General features: G+C 37.2%; 1 protein-coding gene across 1 annotated transcript in view; it reads left to right on the top strand.

Annotated features, from left to right (window-relative positions):
• The window catches only part of LOC139737289 (uncharacterized), a 37,266-nt gene extending 23,260 nt beyond the window's left edge, over positions 1-14,006 (top strand). The window contains exons 17-27 of the mRNA XM_071647964.1: positions 564-684; positions 2,073-2,176; positions 3,151-3,253; positions 3,878-4,028; positions 4,565-4,631; positions 5,513-5,579; positions 6,035-6,120; positions 8,132-8,294; positions 8,559-8,636; positions 9,188-9,251; positions 13,960-14,006. Of these exons, the coding sequence (XP_071504065.1) occupies positions 564-684; positions 2,073-2,176; positions 3,151-3,253; positions 3,878-4,028; positions 4,565-4,631; positions 5,513-5,579; positions 6,035-6,120; positions 8,132-8,294; positions 8,559-8,636; positions 9,188-9,251; positions 13,960-14,006 (1,051 nt within the window). The remainder of the gene's footprint in view (positions 1-563; positions 685-2,072; positions 2,177-3,150; positions 3,254-3,877; positions 4,029-4,564; positions 4,632-5,512; positions 5,580-6,034; positions 6,121-8,131; positions 8,295-8,558; positions 8,637-9,187; positions 9,252-13,959) is intronic.
• Positions 14,007-21,498: the final 7,492 nt, after the last annotated feature.

Here is a 21,498-nt window from a genome sequence, read left to right as displayed (position 1 = left end):
GAAACTTTAAGATATTGTCTCTCTTTTTTCGCCCAGCTATAGTTGGATTGACCCTGGTTTCCATGACGACCCTCTACTCGCTTTGCTTTGACTAACTAACCTTATAACCTTGGCAAGAGGGTTTTACATAATAGGCTACAAATAAACTTACATTTCGTGCTTGGGATTGGATTAACGAGGAGATATTACTTTTATCGCAAGTCATACTTTAACATGCTAAATCAATGTAGAATTTGTCATTGTTTTGTTAGCGGCTGGTATAAGAGATTTCGAAGAAGTCCTCGGTGCTAACGAACGGTGTGTCTCAATCCAAATTGTAAGTCAAGACGTCCAGTGTTTCTTTTCAACTTTAGTGTGTTTGTAGATTGTCAACTAGGTGCGGAATACCAGTGAATTGTGATGTAGAAGTGTTTCCCTGATGGGGGAGCATCTCACTGAAGATGATGAATGAATTAGAATCATTGAAACAGGGAATGGAATGGACATGACTGTCATCACTGTTTTTATTTCACAAAGTAGGCAGACATAACCCAACGCTTGAGTCTAATCTTTCTCCGGATCAGGGAGGAATTCTCTACCGAAGGGTGTACGCGGATCATGGCATCAAGCGACGACCAGCAGAGTTTTTGTTCTTGCAATCACATGACAAGTTTCGCCATTTTGATGACAGTCACAGACCTTTCGGTGAGTAAGTTAAGCCTAAATAGCTTGGCCATGACCTGGGTCTTTGGGAAGGGCCGCAAAACGGCAATTACTCCTTTTGCTGAAAGGACATTTGAGGGTGAGAAAAAGTAGGGCCAAATCGGTTTTGAAATTAATATGTATTACATAAAATGATATCTTATGGTAAGCACAGTGTATCTGATATCTGATATCCGATATCTATTAAGTGTCTTTAAATTTAATTTTTTTCGAATTTAATTTAAAGGCATGGTGCAGTATTAGTGGAGATCAGAATTGGGCTTTTAAGTTTTTGCGAGCTACCAAGACAACACTTATGAAATAGTACAGAGCATACCATTTTAAGAAGAATTCAAAGTTTACTTGATGAAAATCGGGTTTGGAATGCCTGAAACATCCAAAAACAAAGTAAAACAAAGCGATCGTAAGAAATTGTGGGTCCCAAAACCAATTTTCAAAACCAATATTCATCAAATAAACATTGAATTCCTCATTGAATTACATGCTCTTTCATATTTCATAAGAAGTTTCTCATTATCTCACCAGAAAATGTTGGGAACTTGAAATTAGGTCTCACCCAAAACTATATACGATCCCTTTTACTTTATTCAACACAAGACCATAAAGTAGTATACACCCTGCAGTTGTATCTTAGCTTAACCAGTAGTTTTGTCAAAAACCAAGCCACCCTCCCCGACCCCCTAGATAAATAAGAATTTGTTGCCTTTCAAACTATTCCTATAATTGATATACAACTGTAGTTCGAAGAGGTCCCATCCATTTAAAGCTTGATCCCTCACGATGGTGGTCTCCTGTATTCAATTACCTCTGTTATTCATTGAAAAAAGTATTATATATCTTATTGCATTTTTTACTGCTCAATATTATTGCTTATGTGTATCTTTTGTGTAACGTTATATTACCGTTTTAAATTACTGCACTTGTTATTCTTTGTCTTTGTGCTTTTGAAACATATATACATTGTATTCAATTTGTATTTGATTTAATGAGGAAATAAATCAAATGAAATCTAGCTTGATTCGGATACCGCATTTGTATCATTGATAACAATAGATTATTTCGTATGTGCGATTTGACTCTCACACATGGCAGACACTGAAGTGCTTTCTATATGGCATTGGTGGAAAGTAGTTTAGACTACCTGTTGGATTATTCCCCATAGATGTGACGTTAAATGTGAAAAGATAAAATCAATTAAACATTAGACATGTGCCTTTGAGGTTGGTAGGTTAAGTACATCTCCCTCTATCTTTTAGAATGGTAGTTTGTTACAGGAGTGCAATCACGTTTCAAAATGTAACGTTGAGTAATCACTCTGTAACTTACTGTTCTCTACGTCACCCTTGGCCTTTCACGTGTATCCCCCACAGCTGTCCCGAAGCAACGAGTTCGCACTGACAGCTATCACCTATACTGGCTGTGGAATATCCATCCTGGCTCTAATCTTTTCACTTATTGTTCTTGGCGTGTCCCGGTAAGTCAGATCTTGTCTCAGTCGCAATGACATTGGGATGTGATTTAACATATTGTTTGGGGGAAAATCGGAGTTTAGGAAAATTTCATGAGGAACGATTTATACTCCAACGAGAAAACTGTTAATATCAAAGAAGCTGTTCATTGAATTCTGAGCAGTATTGGCGTGTTCTGTCACCAAGATATGGGTCATTTTAAGTAGTCGTGTGCAGTTTTTCACCAAATAACAATAACAATAACAATAATTTCTTGAAGTTCTTTATTTCCTCCATCGTCGAATATGTGCACTGTGAGGAGTGTCAAAAGCTTTCAAAGTGGATGATGATAATCATCATAAAAAGTCCAAGTTAGGTGATATTTCATGCACAAACAAACCGCAGAGAAACGTCAGATCTTGTGCTCTTTGAACATTTTGAGCTTCGCGATATATTAAAGGGATGGTATAGATTTCGATGAAATAGAGATTCAGGTTTTAACTTTTGCGAGATAACAAGAAATCTTTACAGAAGTTTAAAGCAGTGTCAAACAGCATACAATTCAGTAAGAGGAATTCAAAGTTTATTTGATGAAAATTGGTTTTGAATTTGCTAAAATACCCCAAAACAAAGAGGTTTTAATAAAATCTTTTATCAAGACCTCCTTTTTTTACTTTGTTTTTGATGCCTTAGCCATTTCAAAACTGATTTTCACCAAATAAACTTTGAATTCACCTGAGAGAATTTTATGCTCATTGATATTCCATAGGGTTTTTAATTCTCTCGCAAAGTGCTAAAACCTGAATTTTCCATCTCAACCAAAACTATACCATCCCTTAAGGCTTGCATGTCCAACTTTATACAATCGAAGTTAACATGGAACTGTCTTCTTACTTCAAATAATGAAGCATTTAAAAGTAATTTGTGTAGTCACACGTATGGATGACACACGGCTTACACCGATATGATGAAATCGAGTTACACCGTTGTCATTTTTCAGAGTAAGGACACCGCGGGTGAAGATTTTAGCAAACCAGTGCATCGCCATACTACTAGCACAGAGCCTTTTCGTCACAGCCGTTGAGACCGCCGCAGTAAACAGGGCAGGTTTCCTCTTATCATTTTTAATGTAATACGAATTATGCTTTGATTTCATCGTCTTGGTCTTCAAGTTATGCATGAGGGACAGTGATGTGTTTAAACGAATTAAAAGCAATCAAATTTTGAGATTAACGAGCCATGTATTAATTCCTTACATTAAATGTTATATGATATTTGATGGAACAACAGTTTACTCAAAATTGCCTAACTTTCAACGCGCAATTTTTACTAGGAGTGTGTTGTCGTTGCAGGACACGAACAATTTCCCATCTCGTGACAAACTTAGTATGCGATACTTGGACACTTTATGTACTGCTTTATATTGTCAGATATTTTGCACCGAATAAGCGCAATTGTTCATGATACTATGTTCGACACATTGTTGGCATGATTACACCATTTTAAGGGAACAGAGAGTTAAAGAAAGACACTAGCTGCAAAATGATGTGTCCATCTGCAGCCCCTCATCATCCTGACACGCTGTATTGAATGTAATCTTAATAACACGACATGACTAACACGCTCTATTGAATGTGATTTAACACGACATGACTAACACGCTGTTTTGAATGTGATTTAACACGACATGACTAACATGTTGTATTGAATGTGATTTAACACGACAGATCGCTTGTACGGCTGTGGCCACCTTTCTTCACGTTCTCTTCCTCGCGGTACTCTTCTGGATGTTAAACCAAGGAATTTATATTTTCGTCAAGACAAGGATGATGATCAGGGGAGGTGTTCCAATCCGATATTTCGTCGCGCTCGGATGGGGTAAGTCTTCGCCAATTTAATCTTCAATATTCGCACTCAAAGATTATGGGATGCCCACAAGCAAGCAGAATTAATAGCGACATTTGATGATACGGTATCCTTGTTCTATCAAAATTAAAAACTCCGAAATTCAACGTGCTATCAAAGTTGCTGCAGACAGAAGATGCATAACGACTAAATGATGATAGCCACGTTACATTTTTAAAGTGTTTAGGTGAGGCAGAACGGTAGTTTCTCCTCAATACACCTAGATATGTGAATAATCTAGATCTGTAAATGATAATAATAAGGAATTTCTTTAAGTTTTATCTTCGTGTAAACCTGTCGGAGTTCTATTTGTCCTCACTTTTGATTTTTCCCCTGTAAACCATATTCGTATTTTATATATCTTTAAAAATTGTATGAGTAAGCAGCGGGTAGTTGTTTCTTGTCTATACTTGTACAAAGGTCACCTGTTTACAAAGGTCACTTGTACAGGCTCTACAGTATATACTTAACACCCCTTTTCCGTTTTGTCCGTCTTTCCAACATTCAAGGCGGACCGATTCTCATCGTGGCGGTGACTGCAGGCATTGATAACACTCTCTATGGCATGGATAAAGTGTACGTACGCTCCCTGAATTTTGTATCACCTCGAAGTGATAACGTGCTGTTGGCTGAACCATGGCAATACGAATCAGTGAATTCCATTTTATGACAGCAGAGCTCAACACTGCATATGAAAGTATGCAGAACAGACCGTTTCTGTAATGTATTACAATTTATGGATTTTTATTTTCCTACAGCCTCCTGAAGAAGCCCTTCATTTACTGTATCTGTTCTATCCCATTACGTTCCTTACTCAGGAATTCACTTTGTTGTTGCTGAATATAGGGCAAGTCTCCGGTAAGCTTTGTGGTTGTCAAGGGTAACTTTTGCTGGCAAAGCATGCATGAAATTTGATATATCACAGAAACGTTCTTTTGGTCGTCTGCGCTGTGCTTTGAAAAGGGCATTGTAACTTTGCATTTTTTCATTTATATAGAATATTGATATTGTGTTGATGTTATGATGTAAAAAGGAATGTCCTTGATTTGTTATTTTGTGTTTTTTGAACTGTTATATTTTGTCATTCTGTTGCAGGGCCCCCTAGGATAACAGTGTTTAAACCAGTGATAGGGCTACCCTGGGTAAAGAAAACTGAATAGATAAATAAATAAATAAATAAATAAATAGATAATAAACAGCATAACTTAACATGAAATAATAATGTAGGAGTGCAATAAGACTACTCATCTTCTCGCTACAGGTTTAATGTTCTATAAATATCGACTCCTGTGCGGACAGACGACAATTACAAATAGATAAAGATGACATTGCTGCGATATTCAAAATACTGTTTCACAAGTAGGCTTACACCTGTACCACCATTTATTTGCCAAGGCTAATAGTACCTTTATTTCAAATGGACTGAGCTAATATGCAACTTGTTTTGCACACAACAGATGCTGGCTGAACTGGAAACGCGGAGGTACTTGGGTGTTCGTCGTTCCAGCCTGTGTTATTTCCCTGGTAAGTTTCAGCTAACTTTCTTTCTCCTGAGAAATTGCCTGTTGAAGTGTTACCTCATGCACTTCAGTCCTGCTAGGAAATACTTAGGTCTGTTAAACTAATGGAGTGACATGATAAATTTAGCCAACAGAAAGCTCGGGATACACTATCAGTATTCTGATCACTATTGTTGTAGAGAAGCAGAACACGGAATGATATATGGATTTCTGTCTTGTGTGTGGGTGTGTGCAGACCCTTTGTGCATTTCATATGCTGTATGAGTGTATCTTTCATGTAAACCCTACATTTGTATATCTTCCGGGAATAAGCGAATTGAAAGCATGAATATCTCGTCAAACACATGAGTGTGTATGTATCTAATGCTGATGTGTTAGCTTTTGACCAGCTAATATTTTGGTTCACATACTGATTCTCATTTCTTTTCTTTCTTTTTTTTTTCATGTGTTCTGTGCTAGATCAATGTAGTCGTGATGTGTTTGACGATGCAGGCCATGAGATCTGTGAAAAGTTTCCAGAAAAAGACCGATCGTGAGAAAACCAAGTAAGTAGCAAATGGGCCTAAAGCCATGTAATTATATAGCAAGTGGATGCAAAACCATGTGGACATTTCTTAATGTCGTATCTTTAAAAACATCATTTCCAAGCCCGGTTGCCTCAAAGAATCATTCATAGGAACATCAAGCCGTGCAAAACAGAAATGTTTCCTCATGTAATTCTATTCAAACATGTCGTGGTAAATGAAGGGATGTATGTATAAACTTTGTTGTTGATTTTGCAACAGCCTGAACGAGATTCCAACAGACCGATATGTTATAAGAAAACAACCTAAAATAGTAGGCCTACTTTTGTTTTAACCAATGCTTGGTGCTTGGAGAGGTGGCATTGTTTGGCATCTTGGCCATCTACACTGTGAAGCTGGTACTCGTCTTCTAACGATCGACGCTGATGATATTCACCATGGAAACTCATAACAAACCGTACTTTGTTCTGATAACAGTGACGGCTGGAAGAACATGGTTAGTCACTAGAAGAATTACGTACTCCATGGTTCTGTTCTCTCTGTTCTCTCCTTTTTAATAGAATGCAGTTTTCCCTGCTACAGTCTGAGAGAAGTTTGGCTATTTAGGTTTTAGTTATCATGGAAAATAGAACAAAGTTGGAGGACATTACACACAAAAAAAAATAAATAAAATAAACCAGGACAAATCACATTCTCGCACTACGTACAGAAATGGCGCCTCGAGTATAAACTGCAGCCTTTCGTCGTCAACGACAGAAGTGCGCCATGAACTATTAACTTTCTCATAGATGGCAGGAATCTGACTTTGGAACCAATACCATCATACCTTGAAGTGAAGCTAGATAAATCACTTACCAGGAACACTACCTCAGAGGCCTCAGAGACAGTTGGGACGCTAGCCCAGGTCGAAATTCCCATAGAAACCAGTAGAAACCAGTAAAGGCATTTTACTGGTTGCTGCTGGCTTTTAAGATATCAGTGGTTTCTAATGGGAATTTCCCAAAGGTTCCAGCAAGATTCCCATAGAGACCGTTAGATCCAACTGGTCAGAAGACCAGAAGAAGCCAATAAAAAACCAGTAGAGTCTACTGGTTTACAACAGGAATATTGAAATTCAAAGTTAGACCAGTAATAACTAACAGATAACAGATGCCCGTACAGCGCTAACTCCGTACCCTCACCAGCACGAACTTGGGAGCAAGAATCTCTACCTTGAGCATATCTGCAGGGGCTCAAATCTGTGTCTCTGCGTGATATTGTGTACCTGTTTGGTGTAGAAGATCCCACACACACCATATGAAGAAGAGCCTGGACAACGTGCTATGCACATCAGTAACTGATTGTCCCCGTGCAACTCCCCCTTCCCGTCTTGTAGCACGAATACTCCCAGCCACATTAAGGTTCCATGCCTGCTCCTTGGCTCTAACCCACCTCGCCCTGGATTCACACTACCTGCTTCAATAGGTAGTCGACCACCAAACAACTGAAGCTACCAAAAGTCTCGTCAACCTTTCTCAAGACAGAGGCAGTCACTATACTCCTTGCCATTGAAGCAAGCTACCGTTTAGTGAACAACTGGTGAGAGCAGTGAAACCTTGTCTGAAATCTGGCATCACCAAGCAACCCATGCAACCCCTTAGTAGTCAACTGCTTCACTATGTCTGTGTCACACCCAATCGCTTTCGCAGTGAAGTAGGACGTTTCAGGGCAACCTTGTAGAATTATCAAAACCTGACGTCAGGCCTCTCTAATGAAAAATGCCACGCTATCGAGCAAAATGCTGATGAGTACATCATCAGGCACTGGGCCTTCTCCATCTAGCTGCATTGGACAATCCAGTCATTGCGTAACTTTGCAATAATGACCCCCTCCCTTCTTTCGTTCAAAGCATATGCAAGTAGAAGGTGACATTAAATGTATGCCTGCTTTAATTTTTACTGATGTAGATAAGCCCTAAACTTTGAAGGAAGTTTTTCACCAAGGACTTCAGCTTAGTGGTGTGTAACTCTGTTCTCTTCATTGTGTCCACTAGGTCAACTCTGAAAGCAATGGCCGTGCTGCTGCCCATCCTTGGGGCTACCTGGATCACTGGAGTGCTGGTCAGTCTCCATGTCATCTTTGTCTACCTGTTCTCCATTCTCAACGCCTTCCAAGGCTTTTTTCTCTTCATCATGCAGATTTACAGCAATGAGGAGGTAAAAGAACTTATCAGCAATGCTGAGTCATTACTCTTCGTGAATAGATGCAGTAACTTTATTGTAATTTGAATATGATACGTAATTAATAAATCCTGCTGTAGCTCTTCTAACAGAAACTACTGTCAACTCCCGATTAATTCTAGGAACTTAGTGTCAGATGCTTCTAAATTGGTTTCTCAAACTCTAATACATTTTTCACTTCCCTCAAACAAGACTCGTGTCTAACGTCTATAAAATCGCATTCCGCTCTCAATATCACAGGTTCGGTCTGCTCTGCGCTTGCGCAAAAGCCGCATCCTACCCTTCAACACCACGTCTACTGCAGAGCGAAGCGGCGTGGTAAGCTTTCCATTGCTTCTTTTCATTATTCAATTTTACACTCCCAGATTTCTTACTGGTGAGCAATGTACTCAAAGCGACTTAGAAGGCGAGGGAAAACTTGTAAACTCTTCACTGCCAATTGTGCAGGAACCTACAAGCATGTAACTGTTTTCGTCGGTTGCTGTCGTCACTTTTATCTTTTTAAAGATCATTTAAGATATGATTAAGATACGAATAAGACATGACTACTAATGTGACTAACGAACCTTTAAGCAAAATTCGTGAATATAAAGAAATATTCAGTTGTGGTCTTTAGGTCTGATCATTTCAAACTATATTTCCAAAGATAAAAAGATGCAAACTGTAGACACAGAGAGAAGCTCAAATAAAAGGACAATAAACCAAAAGAGAGAAGAGTAGAAAGATGACGAGAACCCCAAGAGAAGAAATACAAAATAAAGCCTATTATGTAGTAAACATATGCTGACGTCCATGTCTGAATTGTATGACAGAGTTTACTTGGAAGTTTGTCGTGAATGAATTATACTATCGAATGTCTCGTATCACAGGGTACTACCTCTGATGGTGCTGGGAACGAAATAACACGCTCAACTAACAACACTACACGAACGGGTTAGTACTTTCTTTTAATTTGATATTGTCATGAACCTTTTATTCGGCAGCCTGAATATTATGCTGATTTTTAGTCAAAATGTCATTTCAATGCTTAACATGAGGCGTAATTCATTCAGATACTTATTGTTTGGGGGCGTTACAGCTAATTTGCAGGCTAGAGAATAGGTTTATATTCACTTCAGCCATTTTACGCTACATGATGATGTTAGTCACAGTTCTTCACACCTACAAATCAGTGGCAAGCTTAAATCCCTATTTTCGTATGGTTCCATCGATTACTTGGCTTGGGGCTTAAAACATGTTTGGAAGATTAAGAAGACACTCAAAAGCTTCAAACGAATTTCAAGTTACACATTCAAACTTACTAGATGTTGCGTTTGCTGAATGCTAAATTCATGAGAATATCCCACATTTTTCATCACACATATTTGGCGACCAACTTGGGGTTAATTTCACTCGATCAAATACCGTAAATTGGAATATAATGTGTACAAGGGGTGTAAATCAAACAATACATCTTCTTCGCTGTATGCTTCGACGTATAGGACCTTTCTATCACAATTTAGAGACATTGAGAAACATTATTACCACCTCGTATGTAATGAAGCATGAATATGGAGCTAAGAAAAACAAACAGACAAAATCAAACATGATTGTTTATCAAAGTCATGATAATTCTGGTGGGGATTCTACGGTTTCTATTCTTATAACGAGTAGACATCAGTGTGAGTGAAATCCGACCAGTATCAAGCCTGACGTTATCCGAGCAGAGAAAAGCTGATATGATTCCAGCTGATGATCGTAAGATGCTATCCTCCACCAAGGACCAAGTGGTGATGACGTCAGTTTCAACTATCAGCAAAGAGAGTGAAAAGATTTCGAATAATCTCCATCAAAGAAGCCGGGTTGACATTGATATTTGTAACAATACTGTGAACTCTAAATCATCGATAAAAGACACTCCAACATTATGTGAATCAGAGGACAAAGAGCGCTCTTCCGAACCTTCAACTATCAAGTTATCGCGACTTCCTACGAGCGATGAGAAAAAGAGACATTCAAAGCGAGACAGCGTCGGGCAAGAAACCATTACAGGAAAGATGTCCACGCGAGCGAATGGTAATAAGGATGAAACCAATAGAAAGCGCTCTAGAGGTAGTTTCTCGGGCTTTTGTGTGCAATGAAACATAATATAGCAGGTTTGCTGTGTGTGTCTTCTTTGCGTGATATTGCGCTAGCTTCACCTGTGTGATCGAAATAAAGTATTGTGTTTTTTGACCGCGTTGCTATCTCTTTGTTATTGCATACGGTCACATTTTCCCCCATTAAAAACAACTATTTGAGAGTCATTCTCTTTCGTTTGCTTGTCTATTCTAATTCTTCTTTTTTTTTTCAATGTAACCATCTAGTTGGATGTCATAAAATAAAGGAAAGCGTTAAATGACCTATTACTTTCCACTGGGTTATAATCTACCTCAAAGATTTGATTAGAAAGAAATGAAATCAAAGAAAGGGAAAATGTTGAAGCGTTTGCATGCTGCATTGATCATTCTAGCTGTCTTATTGTAGCTTTCCTAAAAACTCGCAATAACATGAGAATCCATGTGTCTGTGCTGTGGTTGATGGTTGACGGATGAAGTCTTTCTGTCATTGCAATTTAGAGCTTAGAAGGTCACTATTTGCGTTGCAGAGCTTCTTCATACATGGCTGTAATCTTTGCTCATTAGTTCTTTGCAGCTGTTGGTTTCCGTTAGTAAACCAAAACGAGCGAACCTTGAAGGAACATATATCTATATCATTATCATGATTATGATTATGATCATCGTATGAGTGAATGATATAGCAGACATTATATCACGCTGTCCAAAAGATCTCTGCAACTCTTCTCCGTAGTCTTCCCATCAGCTAGCCGTGGCTTTGATATGGTTCCCGCATTTTTTTTTCTTTGGAAAAGACGAAAACTCATATTTCACTTTCATTCATTTTGATTTTTAATGCATTTTCATTATTTTTTCATGCCCCCTACAGTCTTTATTTTTTGTGCATGTGTGTGAGTTCGTGTCTTTGAATAGTAAGTAAGAGAGTCATTAAAATAGATGGAGAACAAGACTAGAACAAAGGCCTTGGACAGAATTATGATTTAACTGTAACTGTTTACTGTGAAAAACATTCTGGAGCTCTTTATTGACGTCTTATGTTGTTGATGTTTACATCAAAGTGCCGTCAGCTCCCCAAACGATAAAAATAAAGAATATTTCATGTCTGTCGAATGATTATTTCACTTTTGTCGTCTTTTTTCAATTTCTTTTAATTACTTTACGTTGTTAGATCAATAAGCAGATAAAGATTAGGTCGGTGGATTTTGTGAAAAATGAAAGTTGTAGTTTTGAAGTATAAAATGTTTTGCATTATTCGCTGAATTCAAGCTTATCAATAAGAATGTCAACTATCAGACCATTGTCAGGCAGACTGGAAGAGGTAACACAGTGCACGCTGCAAAGTGTGGGTCATGTGGTATCAATGTACCCTGATGTATGTCTTTATGTTTGCAGATACTTAGTAAGTGCTCATGTATTAATGCGGTTACAAATGTGTTTGTATAACTTTTTCTTCTATATGTTTGTGTGCTGACATACGTGACATCTATGTATCTACGAATAATGTGTTTGCAGACCTGTGTGGGTATTACTTTATTCTCTAAGTATCCATTTCTATGGCGGAGAACTGGCGGGAAGGAAAATTGAAGTACATGCCATTGATACAGAGTGTGATATTGTACTGAGGAACTTAAAACTTCATGACACTGAGCTTACAGTATGTTTCGTGTTCCTAATAGGAAAGATTGTCTGGTAATATAATCAGTTCGTTGAAACTGCTTATTTTCGAATCGAATTTACCGTGGTGCCATCATTTTGGCAGTATCGCCGTCAAAACCGGAAAAAAACGTCGCACAACTTTTCACGCACGGTGTGGATAGCTATACACAACATAATCTGTTCTGCCGACACTTGCTCCGAAAACCACAAGGATTTTGAGATAAAATTTGTACGAGACATTTGCTCTGCGAACACTTGCTCCGCGCTCAATCGCAACTGTAATAATTTCTCCACCGACATTTACTCTGTTGATATTTGCGCTATAACAAATATACACATAATTGCGAAATCTTTTTGCTCAATTTTTTTTCTGTTTCTTCCTTGAATCAATAGTTTAAAAGTGTTGCAGTTGCCTATGGGATACAATTGACTCAGTAAACATCAGTTCATTTAAATATCTTACTGATTTTATAGTATCCCAATACCCTGATAAATAGTTGCTGTTTCAATAGGTCAAGGGCGCGATACTTTTGCTAATTATGTTAAGCTTGATCCCGAACAAGAAAAAAGTACCAAGAAAAATACTTTGTGATAAGCCTTTCAAATATCATTTACCGCAAAAAGTGAGTCACCTGAATGGCATATCTAAATACCATGGTTAAATGACCACCGTAATCTAACTGCCGTTAATAAGACTATATATTAACGATTCAAATTTATCTAAAACACTCATCTATGGTTGTCCTTCATGAGTTCTAGTATTTACTAAATTTAGTTTTGCAGAGCTTATTACAATTCGAAGAACATTGTTTTCACTCACTTTCAAATTCTTAAAGATATTATAATAGTTCGGGTATAAATGATAAGTGGTAATTCCCCCCCCCCCCCCCCCCCCATTTTTCAATCATTATATGTCACATTACTTCTGTAACTATATATCTCTGGCTGCTATTGCTAAGGAGTTGATGTGTTCTTGCACAAACTCCGATTCGGCTCATAAGTGATTAACGATCTGCCTTTTGGTGTGAGTGTCGAATTGACGTCTCCAGCCCTCCTCTGCATGAGCCTGCAGGAGGGTCTCGTGCGAGCTAGAGGTGCTTGTGATCGACCATCCTCACTGGATTTTTGTATTGTGGAGGGCCGTTTGTCGTCAATCAACGCCCGACTACCCCAGTTTTTGTCGGTCGGCTCAACCGACAAGGAAAACACACACACAAAACAAACAAGCAAACCAAAAGAAACAAACACGCGAACAAGCAAACAGGCACAAAGCAATGCATTTTCGGACAAAATGATGTTATATCAATGGGTCAGTTGTGGAGGAGCAATTATCAGCAGAGCAAATTTCGGTGAGGCGAAACAAAAAGCAAAAACAAAAAACAAAAACAAAATGTCGTTGGAGCAAATTTTGGATCATTTGTCGCACTTTTCAAAGCTATTGCCTTGAAATCGCGTTGCCATCTTTACATATCAGAAGTCGAATCGCCTTGCTTGAATGCTTCCCTTATTCGCATTTTCATACTTGTGGCGTATTTCTTATTTGTGGTTGCTTAGTATCTGTTTGTCATTGCTAACAATACGATTTTTTTTCTCTGATTATGTGCTAAAACAATCAGTGTTCAATCTTTTGCGACATTTTTGCCGATCGATCAAATTCTGCTTATTATAGGGTTACATAACAAGTACTTCCGTGCCACGTTATCCTGCTTATCTATATATCGCTAACTTGTATGAATGTGACTAAGAAACAATAATATGTAGTTTAGTCTATATTTTGTGGGGCTTGTAAACTTTGCAAGTGACTTCGCCTTATGAACCATTCTATAGTATACAATATATGGTATAGTATTGAATAATGTTATTACACATGGTATATCAATGTTTTACAGGTGTGGGCGTGGCAACGATCAGTGGGGCTAATATGCCTGCTGCGTGAGTAAAACTTGTATGAAACTTGACGGAACGTCCTTGTGCACCTAAATATCTGTGTCACTGTGCACAGCATATATAGCGTACACTTTACACTGTTACACCGTCACAGCATACACTTTACACCGTTACACCTAGTATCGATGGAAGGTGTGAATGGTGAGGCTCATTTTCTTGCAAGATTTGTTCTCTGTGACGTTGAAAGCAGTAAAGAAAAGAGCAAACAGTTTATGATTGGAAATAACAATAATCTTATTAATCTTTAAAAAAAAATTATCAATCACTGCACTTCGTAAAAATATCTCAACGGTATAACCGAAGACACGTTATTTCACTTTCGGTGCTGAATGCCAAAATGAAAAAAGGGAAAAAAACTGCTACATCTGTTCAATCCAGTGGTAGTCATCCGCTGGCTTGAAATCTTTGCTAGAGGCAAAATGACAATCATAAAAAGTTAACAGTATTTATTTTTGGAGGTCATTTTGTCTCTGACGAAGATTCTGGCATGATCGAATGCTCAGGCCTCTTTGAACTTTTTTTACTTGTTATATGAAACGTTTCTCATGTTTTATTCTGTGTTTGGGATGCCTGAAGTGTCATCATGGATATTCTTTGAATGTTTTGTGAGTGTCTTACTTCTCGATATTTACAAATCCGGAGCATTTAATTTTATCACTGCAATATCTAAATAATATACTTGATATTCATTATACGTCTACGCCCTCTCATCTGCGGCCTTCCAATGTCAATCATCCTACAGCTAGAATTTCAGCATCTTCATTATCTGTTTTGCCTTTCTACTTATGTATATTTTATTTTTTCCAGGTTTTCGCATGCTCTTCTCTTCTGCAGCATTTTAAGCAGCAAATGATTATTCGTACTGACACTCTATACCCATCATATTAAGTACCTATTTTTGAGCTTGCCTCCTGCTCTAAACAACCTCTTTCACTGAGCACGCGTCTATGTCTCATTCAAGCAAATTCTTTCTTTTTCAGTGAAATATACGGTCTCTTATTTGATAATGTTATAATATTATGTAATTTTGATTGTAATCGAATTTTGTTTCTTACTCGTTGCATGCTAAGCAACTGAGGCTTATGATAGCGATGGCAATGATAAACACAATAATCATAACACAATTGAATAATTGCAATGATAATGATAGAGATAATGACAATAATAACGTCAGCAACATGATATAAGACAGTATCTTAGTCTGAATATCAGTCCGTGGTAGTCTTTTATGTTTTACCACAGTAAGAGGTCCAAGAGGGCCTCTGCAGGAAGGTTCTGCCATTTTACACTCCTCCATTGCAGCTACCTTAATGCACGCAGGTCAACAAAGACCTTGTGGACAAACCATCTTGACCACTTTAATTTGTATACAATCGCCTTTCAGGATTCGCACTCGGTATTCCTTGCTGCAGAGTCTAATAGCAAAAACTATAACTGAGGAAAAGAAATAAGTGATGTGTAGGACTTAGGTCTTATTAAAATATATTGAAGCAAATGATTCTATTTTCTGGAAAGGTGCTTTGGATGCTGCATTCAGATGCTGCAAAGTATAATAGATGCAACTGCACTGTATTTGCAATATGTAGGAAATTCGTAACCCATTATAGGTGTGAGGCAAAAAATATCTAATCATACATGAAGACCATTAAAACTGGCTTATATACTTAGATAAAAGCAAAAGCGATAAACAGCAATACAAAATAAAAGTGTTTTAATTTTAAAAAGTATATCTTATGAATATATATTCATATATATATATATATATATATGTATATATACACGAAAGCATTTCATTGTATATATATATATATATATATATATATATATATATATATATATATACATACGTATGTGCATGTCTATTACATAATTCATGTTTCATCCGAACCTCAAAGTATTGTTGGTAATAAATACGTACGATTATAAGTAGAACAATATATGTGTGGAACTATTAAGCCAGGCATTACCGTGATTTTCTAGATCGGGTACTGTTAGTTTATAATGTTTCATTTGTTTGTCTTGCAGTGAGTAAGGCTCAGAGGCCTAAACAGACGATATGGCGCCCATGAAGAGGTAAGTCAACACATTCTTTCTAATATCCACATTGTTGGGCTCATCTTATATTTTCTCAACACTCTGAAATATATTTCATACCGATAGAAAGAGCGAAAAGTTTATGTACTAGTAGCATGTCTCCCCTCTCCACACCGAACTTATGGCACAGAGACGAACAAAAGGAAACAAATAAAAGCAGAACTATTTGCTTACTCTGTCGCATTAAATTCTATATCGTAGATACGTAATGATCTTTCTGTATACTTGATAAAACTGTCAGGTGGTCAGATGACAAGTAATGATGTCATCGATTGATTGATCGATATAGATAAATCTTAAAACGCGATTTTAAGCGATTCATCGATATATAAGACGAAATTTTTGGACAATTCAAGCTTACAGAGAAATCCGCTGTTTTTTTTCTTTTGTTGTGTTTTGTTTTGTTTTCTATTGTTTCTTTTTTCCGTTGTGGTCATATTCATTTACTGGTTGAGTAACCTCCGTAATCATTTTTACTGTAACTGATGTTGAAAACTTTTTATCTTCAGCAGAGCCAAAGCTTCATCGTCCATTTGCATGATTGACCGACTGCACTGCAGGCGACCGACTGCACTGCAGGCCAATCAGAGATTGTTGCTTCGGAGCAGCTTCTTTCAGCAAAGTGTCGATGGTTTGCATAAAGGACTGACAATATAGCACTGGTAAAATCTAGATTTTGAGGACACAAAGGACCGATTCTAGTATGCGAAGAAAGGTACTTAAAAGCGTACTGTTTTAGAAAAATATTTGCACTCACGTTAATTTAACCTGGTAATACTGAAAATAAAAATGTATTTCTGTCTAAAAGTATGTATGAACGTTGGGGAAAAGATGTCATTTAAGAATAAAACTTATATAGCTTTACGTTTGTGTATGGACGTATGTCATCTGCAGCAGATTTAGGAATGATTTTTGTTGTAGTTGTTGTTGTTGAAAATCAGTCAGTGGATTTTCTAAGTAGGCCTACATAGCTCCTACATGCTACACGAGGTTTATGGTAATAATTATGCCTTGATTAAAAGCAAAACCTCTTGAGATTAACGGTCAAAAGTCACTTAACCTTCACTTTATTGACACTTCTTGTCTAAAAATGACGCTAAACTAGGAGCCTTCTAGAAGTGGAGTTCCTGTGTTAGATAATATATTCAAGACTATTTCTCCATTTACACATCTCTATTTCACTCGAAGAGGAGGCGGGTGGTGTTTCAAAGTGTGATACTCGTCATTCCTTGTCTAGGCTCATTTTGCCGAGCTCAAGAGTTGAGGTTCAGTAATAAGAAAATATGCTGTTTCATACCGGACTTTTTCCCGTGGTTTATGATTCCCGTGGTTCGTTATTCTGACCGTCCATTAAATACTGCAGCCAACTTTTGGAGACTTTCGGAGAATATTCATCTTAGAAACAACGAATTACGAAATAACGAACCACTATGGGCAGTGTGATGGGGGAAAGAGAACCTTTATGGAAATATACCTTCAGAAAAAAGAACTTTTAGAATACGGACTTTCGACAATAAAATGAAACTTTCGGAATGATGAATATCCTGGAAAAAAAAAAGCTGTAAGCTTTATACCAGACTTCGAAATGTCGACCGACATTCGTTACAAATCATTGACGGAGAAGGAGTTAATAGATCAATAATTGTCTAATGCATATTTCATATTAATACACTTTTGTAACATTGTTTTAAGCTGAAAAAGAAAGCATTAAAGTGCTCTTGTGGCCGTAAGGAATATAACTCTTAAGTTGTTTATCAAAGGAAAACAGCTGCAAATTTTACACCTTGAATATCTGCTGAGAATATTTTTATACTACAGTGCATTAGGACTAGAACGTGGTGAAGAATAAGCCGTCTGTGCATATAATTCTACTAAGCCAAGTCTGGGGGAGAACGAACGGTATTGTACGGAATATTCGCTTTTAACATACACATTATCACTCAGACACACATTCCGAATTGCAGGTTTGTTACAATGATTATGGCACACACAAATTAAAATGGTTATATTTGTTAGCACAAACACACACACACACAAATCATAGCTTTACCGACTGCTTGTTATCCACTGTCATAAAATCAAAGCAGTCACATCTTCACGATTTCCAGGTTTTGGTATCGTTTCAAATATTCCTGTCATTATTTCACCATCGATGAAATTTAAGAGTCCATGCACAACGTATTTATGTGTGTATGTATGTGTGCTTATGTAATGTCACGAGTTCTTGACAATTTTCTTAAGACATTCCCTCACATTTTTCATGCAAACTGATCGCATTCTTTCATTAGATCCTACATTTTGGATCTTTTTTTTAGATATGTTGGTTTTGTCATCGATTTGTATTATTGTCATTATTATTCTTGTTACCAGTTTGTCACTGTCAAGGGTCTATGTTAATTAGATTTTTTTTTTTTTTTTTTTTTTTTGGGGGGGGGGGGGGTGATACAGACCATACAGTAGTCGGTAACGTGATTGTTAAATGGCCATGGGGGCCCGACAAATACTCGCTATTTTGAGAACTATAATGTGGTGTAAAACTCGAAAGCAATATTATATTTTTCATACATGGGTTTCCGTAGTTTCCGAAAACACCATAGACCTACTCGTTTGTTCTTGTATATTACATAGTAAGCCATTATTTTTATTCAATGCTATCGGGTACATGTATTGCTGGAATTTTTTTCTTGCACAAGTGCATTGTATTTAACAGGGTGTTTAGTGCAGAACGATAGAGGAACTACCATGCTTACATGGAAACATTGACTCTGAATGTTCAGTACGACAGATATCTTTAATGCTCTTTTTATCAAATCACTTACATAGAATGTACTACCTTCATTAATATTGTATATACTTTATCGTAAAATCCCTCCACAGAAAATGTTAAACTGCAGTAATGGATGTATTATACACTGTATTAGGTGTGATAATCGTAATTTTAGATTGCATTTTTAATAACGCACTATATCGTAAATGTAGGCCTACTATCAATTCTAAATTAAAGCAGCCATTTCTTCATTATGTATCAATATTGGGATATTTCCCTGCTTAAAGGTAGTTTACGAAAAGAGAATGATGTACATGTACACTTTTTAGCCAGATTTCATTACACCGTAACAGTGGACCTGCTACAGATCCCGAAAAGGGCATCAATTTCATGGCAATCACAATCGCATGGGGAGCACTTTACTCCGAAATAATAACAAAATTATGTTAAATGACGTACACTAAGAAAAACAAGAACTACAAGACTCAACTTTATTTTGTCGGAAGATAAAGTAAATGTACAGGTGCCTAAGCATAAGAAAAATGTAGATTTGAATTCGGCAGACCACAAGACAAAACATTATCTGCCCGAATAAACTCAGTGACTTGGGTAATGCTACGAAATTTTACATAATCTGCCCGAATAAACTCAGTGACTTGGGTAATGCTATGAAATTTTTCATGAGACACCTTGTGAGGTTACCGTATTTATATCCTATAATGTAAACCCATTTAATACAGCAAATTTTAAGATGTGCTGTATTTTTAGCACACTTCCGATCCCTATATAGAGTACTGGACTTCACAGTCATGTATGAACAGCAGAGGTGAGTTCTGTAGGTAGGCCATGCGAGGGATTGTTGGTTGGCAAGAAACCTAGATAGGTTAATCCAGTTTGGGATTAACAGCTTTGAATGTTGTAGCTATGAAAGTAAGCATCTTGGCTGCGTGATGTCTATAGAGGAAGACACCAAGATGGCTGAATACAAGTTTACTGATATCAGGAGTGAGACAACCATGAAGGAGATAAGCAAAACGTTTACCTTTCTCCCCTATAAGTGTGATATTAAATGAAAGCACAGGGTTATTAAGCAGAGGGGTGAAGACATGATGTATGAGTTTCCTTCAATTTGTTTGCCTCTGTATAAATGAAATCTGTAATAAGATTACAAATGATGATCTACATTCCTGCTGGTTTCTTTTTCCAACATGTTTGCTAAGACTGTAGATCAGCAGTTGCAATCAAAAATTTCATTTCTACAGAGGGAGACAAATTGAAGAAAAATCATATCCCGTAAGTGTGATGTTACATGGATGTGGTTTCAAAGTTTATCCAATATCCTGTCTTTATTGACGAAGGAAAGAAAGACAAGTATTTGACCGAGGGGATATTGATTGTGATGTACAAACTGAGGGAACATTAAACCTTACATGCCTACCCATGACTGTCTACCATTGCTAGTTATTGCTACAAAGTGAGCTGTACAGGAGTATGTGATGTGTATGTTAGTGTGTGTGATTCTGAAGAGTAGTGTGAAGAAAGGCCTCACTCATTTACTTCACCTATAGACTCAGAAAAGAAAGCTGAATGCCGAGTCATGAAGAACAAGATTTCTTAGAAGAATGCCTTTGTGGTTGGGTAAACTTTTATTACATTGTCATCTCCACAAATTAAATCAAATCAAATCATGAATGATCTTTTGATGGATAATATACAGCCATACTTTACTCACAAAATTACAATAACTACGATTGATTTAAGATTCTTTAAGACTGTTTCTAAAATCAAAGGATACATTTCTTTTATAACATCAAACTAAAATAACATGTATCTGTTATGTTCACATTGCAGCTATGCTTTGACCAAAGCAGGAATATAACTGAAGAACGGGACCTTTTCACTTTTCATATGACACTAAGTCAGGTCACCGGCAGATGGCTATCAAAAATTGTCTTTATATATGTCCGTTGTCTCCTTTTACCTCCAAATCACATCAATCAAAAAATAGCCTTTTCCACTGATAGGGTCCTTAAGGGAAGTTGACTTCACATCAAAGAGTACAATAATCATACAGTCAAAAGACAAGAATCATAAAAATGTTGAATAAACAAATGCACCCACGCACAAAATGTCGACAAGTATATTTCCAGTGTCATGATTTACACTCTCCACGTGGTCAATGAATGGTATCTGATGGACTGATATTCTTTTATGTTAAGACAATAGCACCAGTACTTAGTGTACCAAGTCTTAATTAATATTAGAACTCTGTTGCCAGGATATATAAGGGTGAGTCGAGTGTTGGCACAAACCTCTCACCCTCACAAAGTCCCAAATGACATGTATGTACACAGGTACTAACATTCTTTAGTTACTCTTTAACAGGTAAAATTGTCTCTGAAGTCCCACTTCATTCAAGGCATACCATTGTTGTTACACAAGGGAAAAACAAAAACTCATAGAGACAAAAAGTGCAGGCAAGCAAGTGTTGAACTTCTTCTTATCCCATGTTCTATATTCAGCTCCAAAAGTTACATATCCATTGCCATGACAATGCCACATACCTGGATAATGATCATATACATCAAAACTGAAAGTGACATGGATGAATGTCACAATG

The sequence above is a fragment of the Diadema antillarum genome, unplaced genomic scaffold, assembly GCF_040938485.1.
Source record: "Diadema antillarum isolate AM-2024a unplaced genomic scaffold, OU_Dant_1.0 seq00000688_RagTag, whole genome shotgun sequence".
NCBI classification, from domain to species: Eukaryota; Metazoa; Echinodermata; class Echinoidea; order Diadematoida; family Diadematidae; genus Diadema; species Diadema antillarum.
Note: the sequence above shows the minus strand (reverse complement) of the source record. Positions and strands in the feature narration are given on the sequence as shown.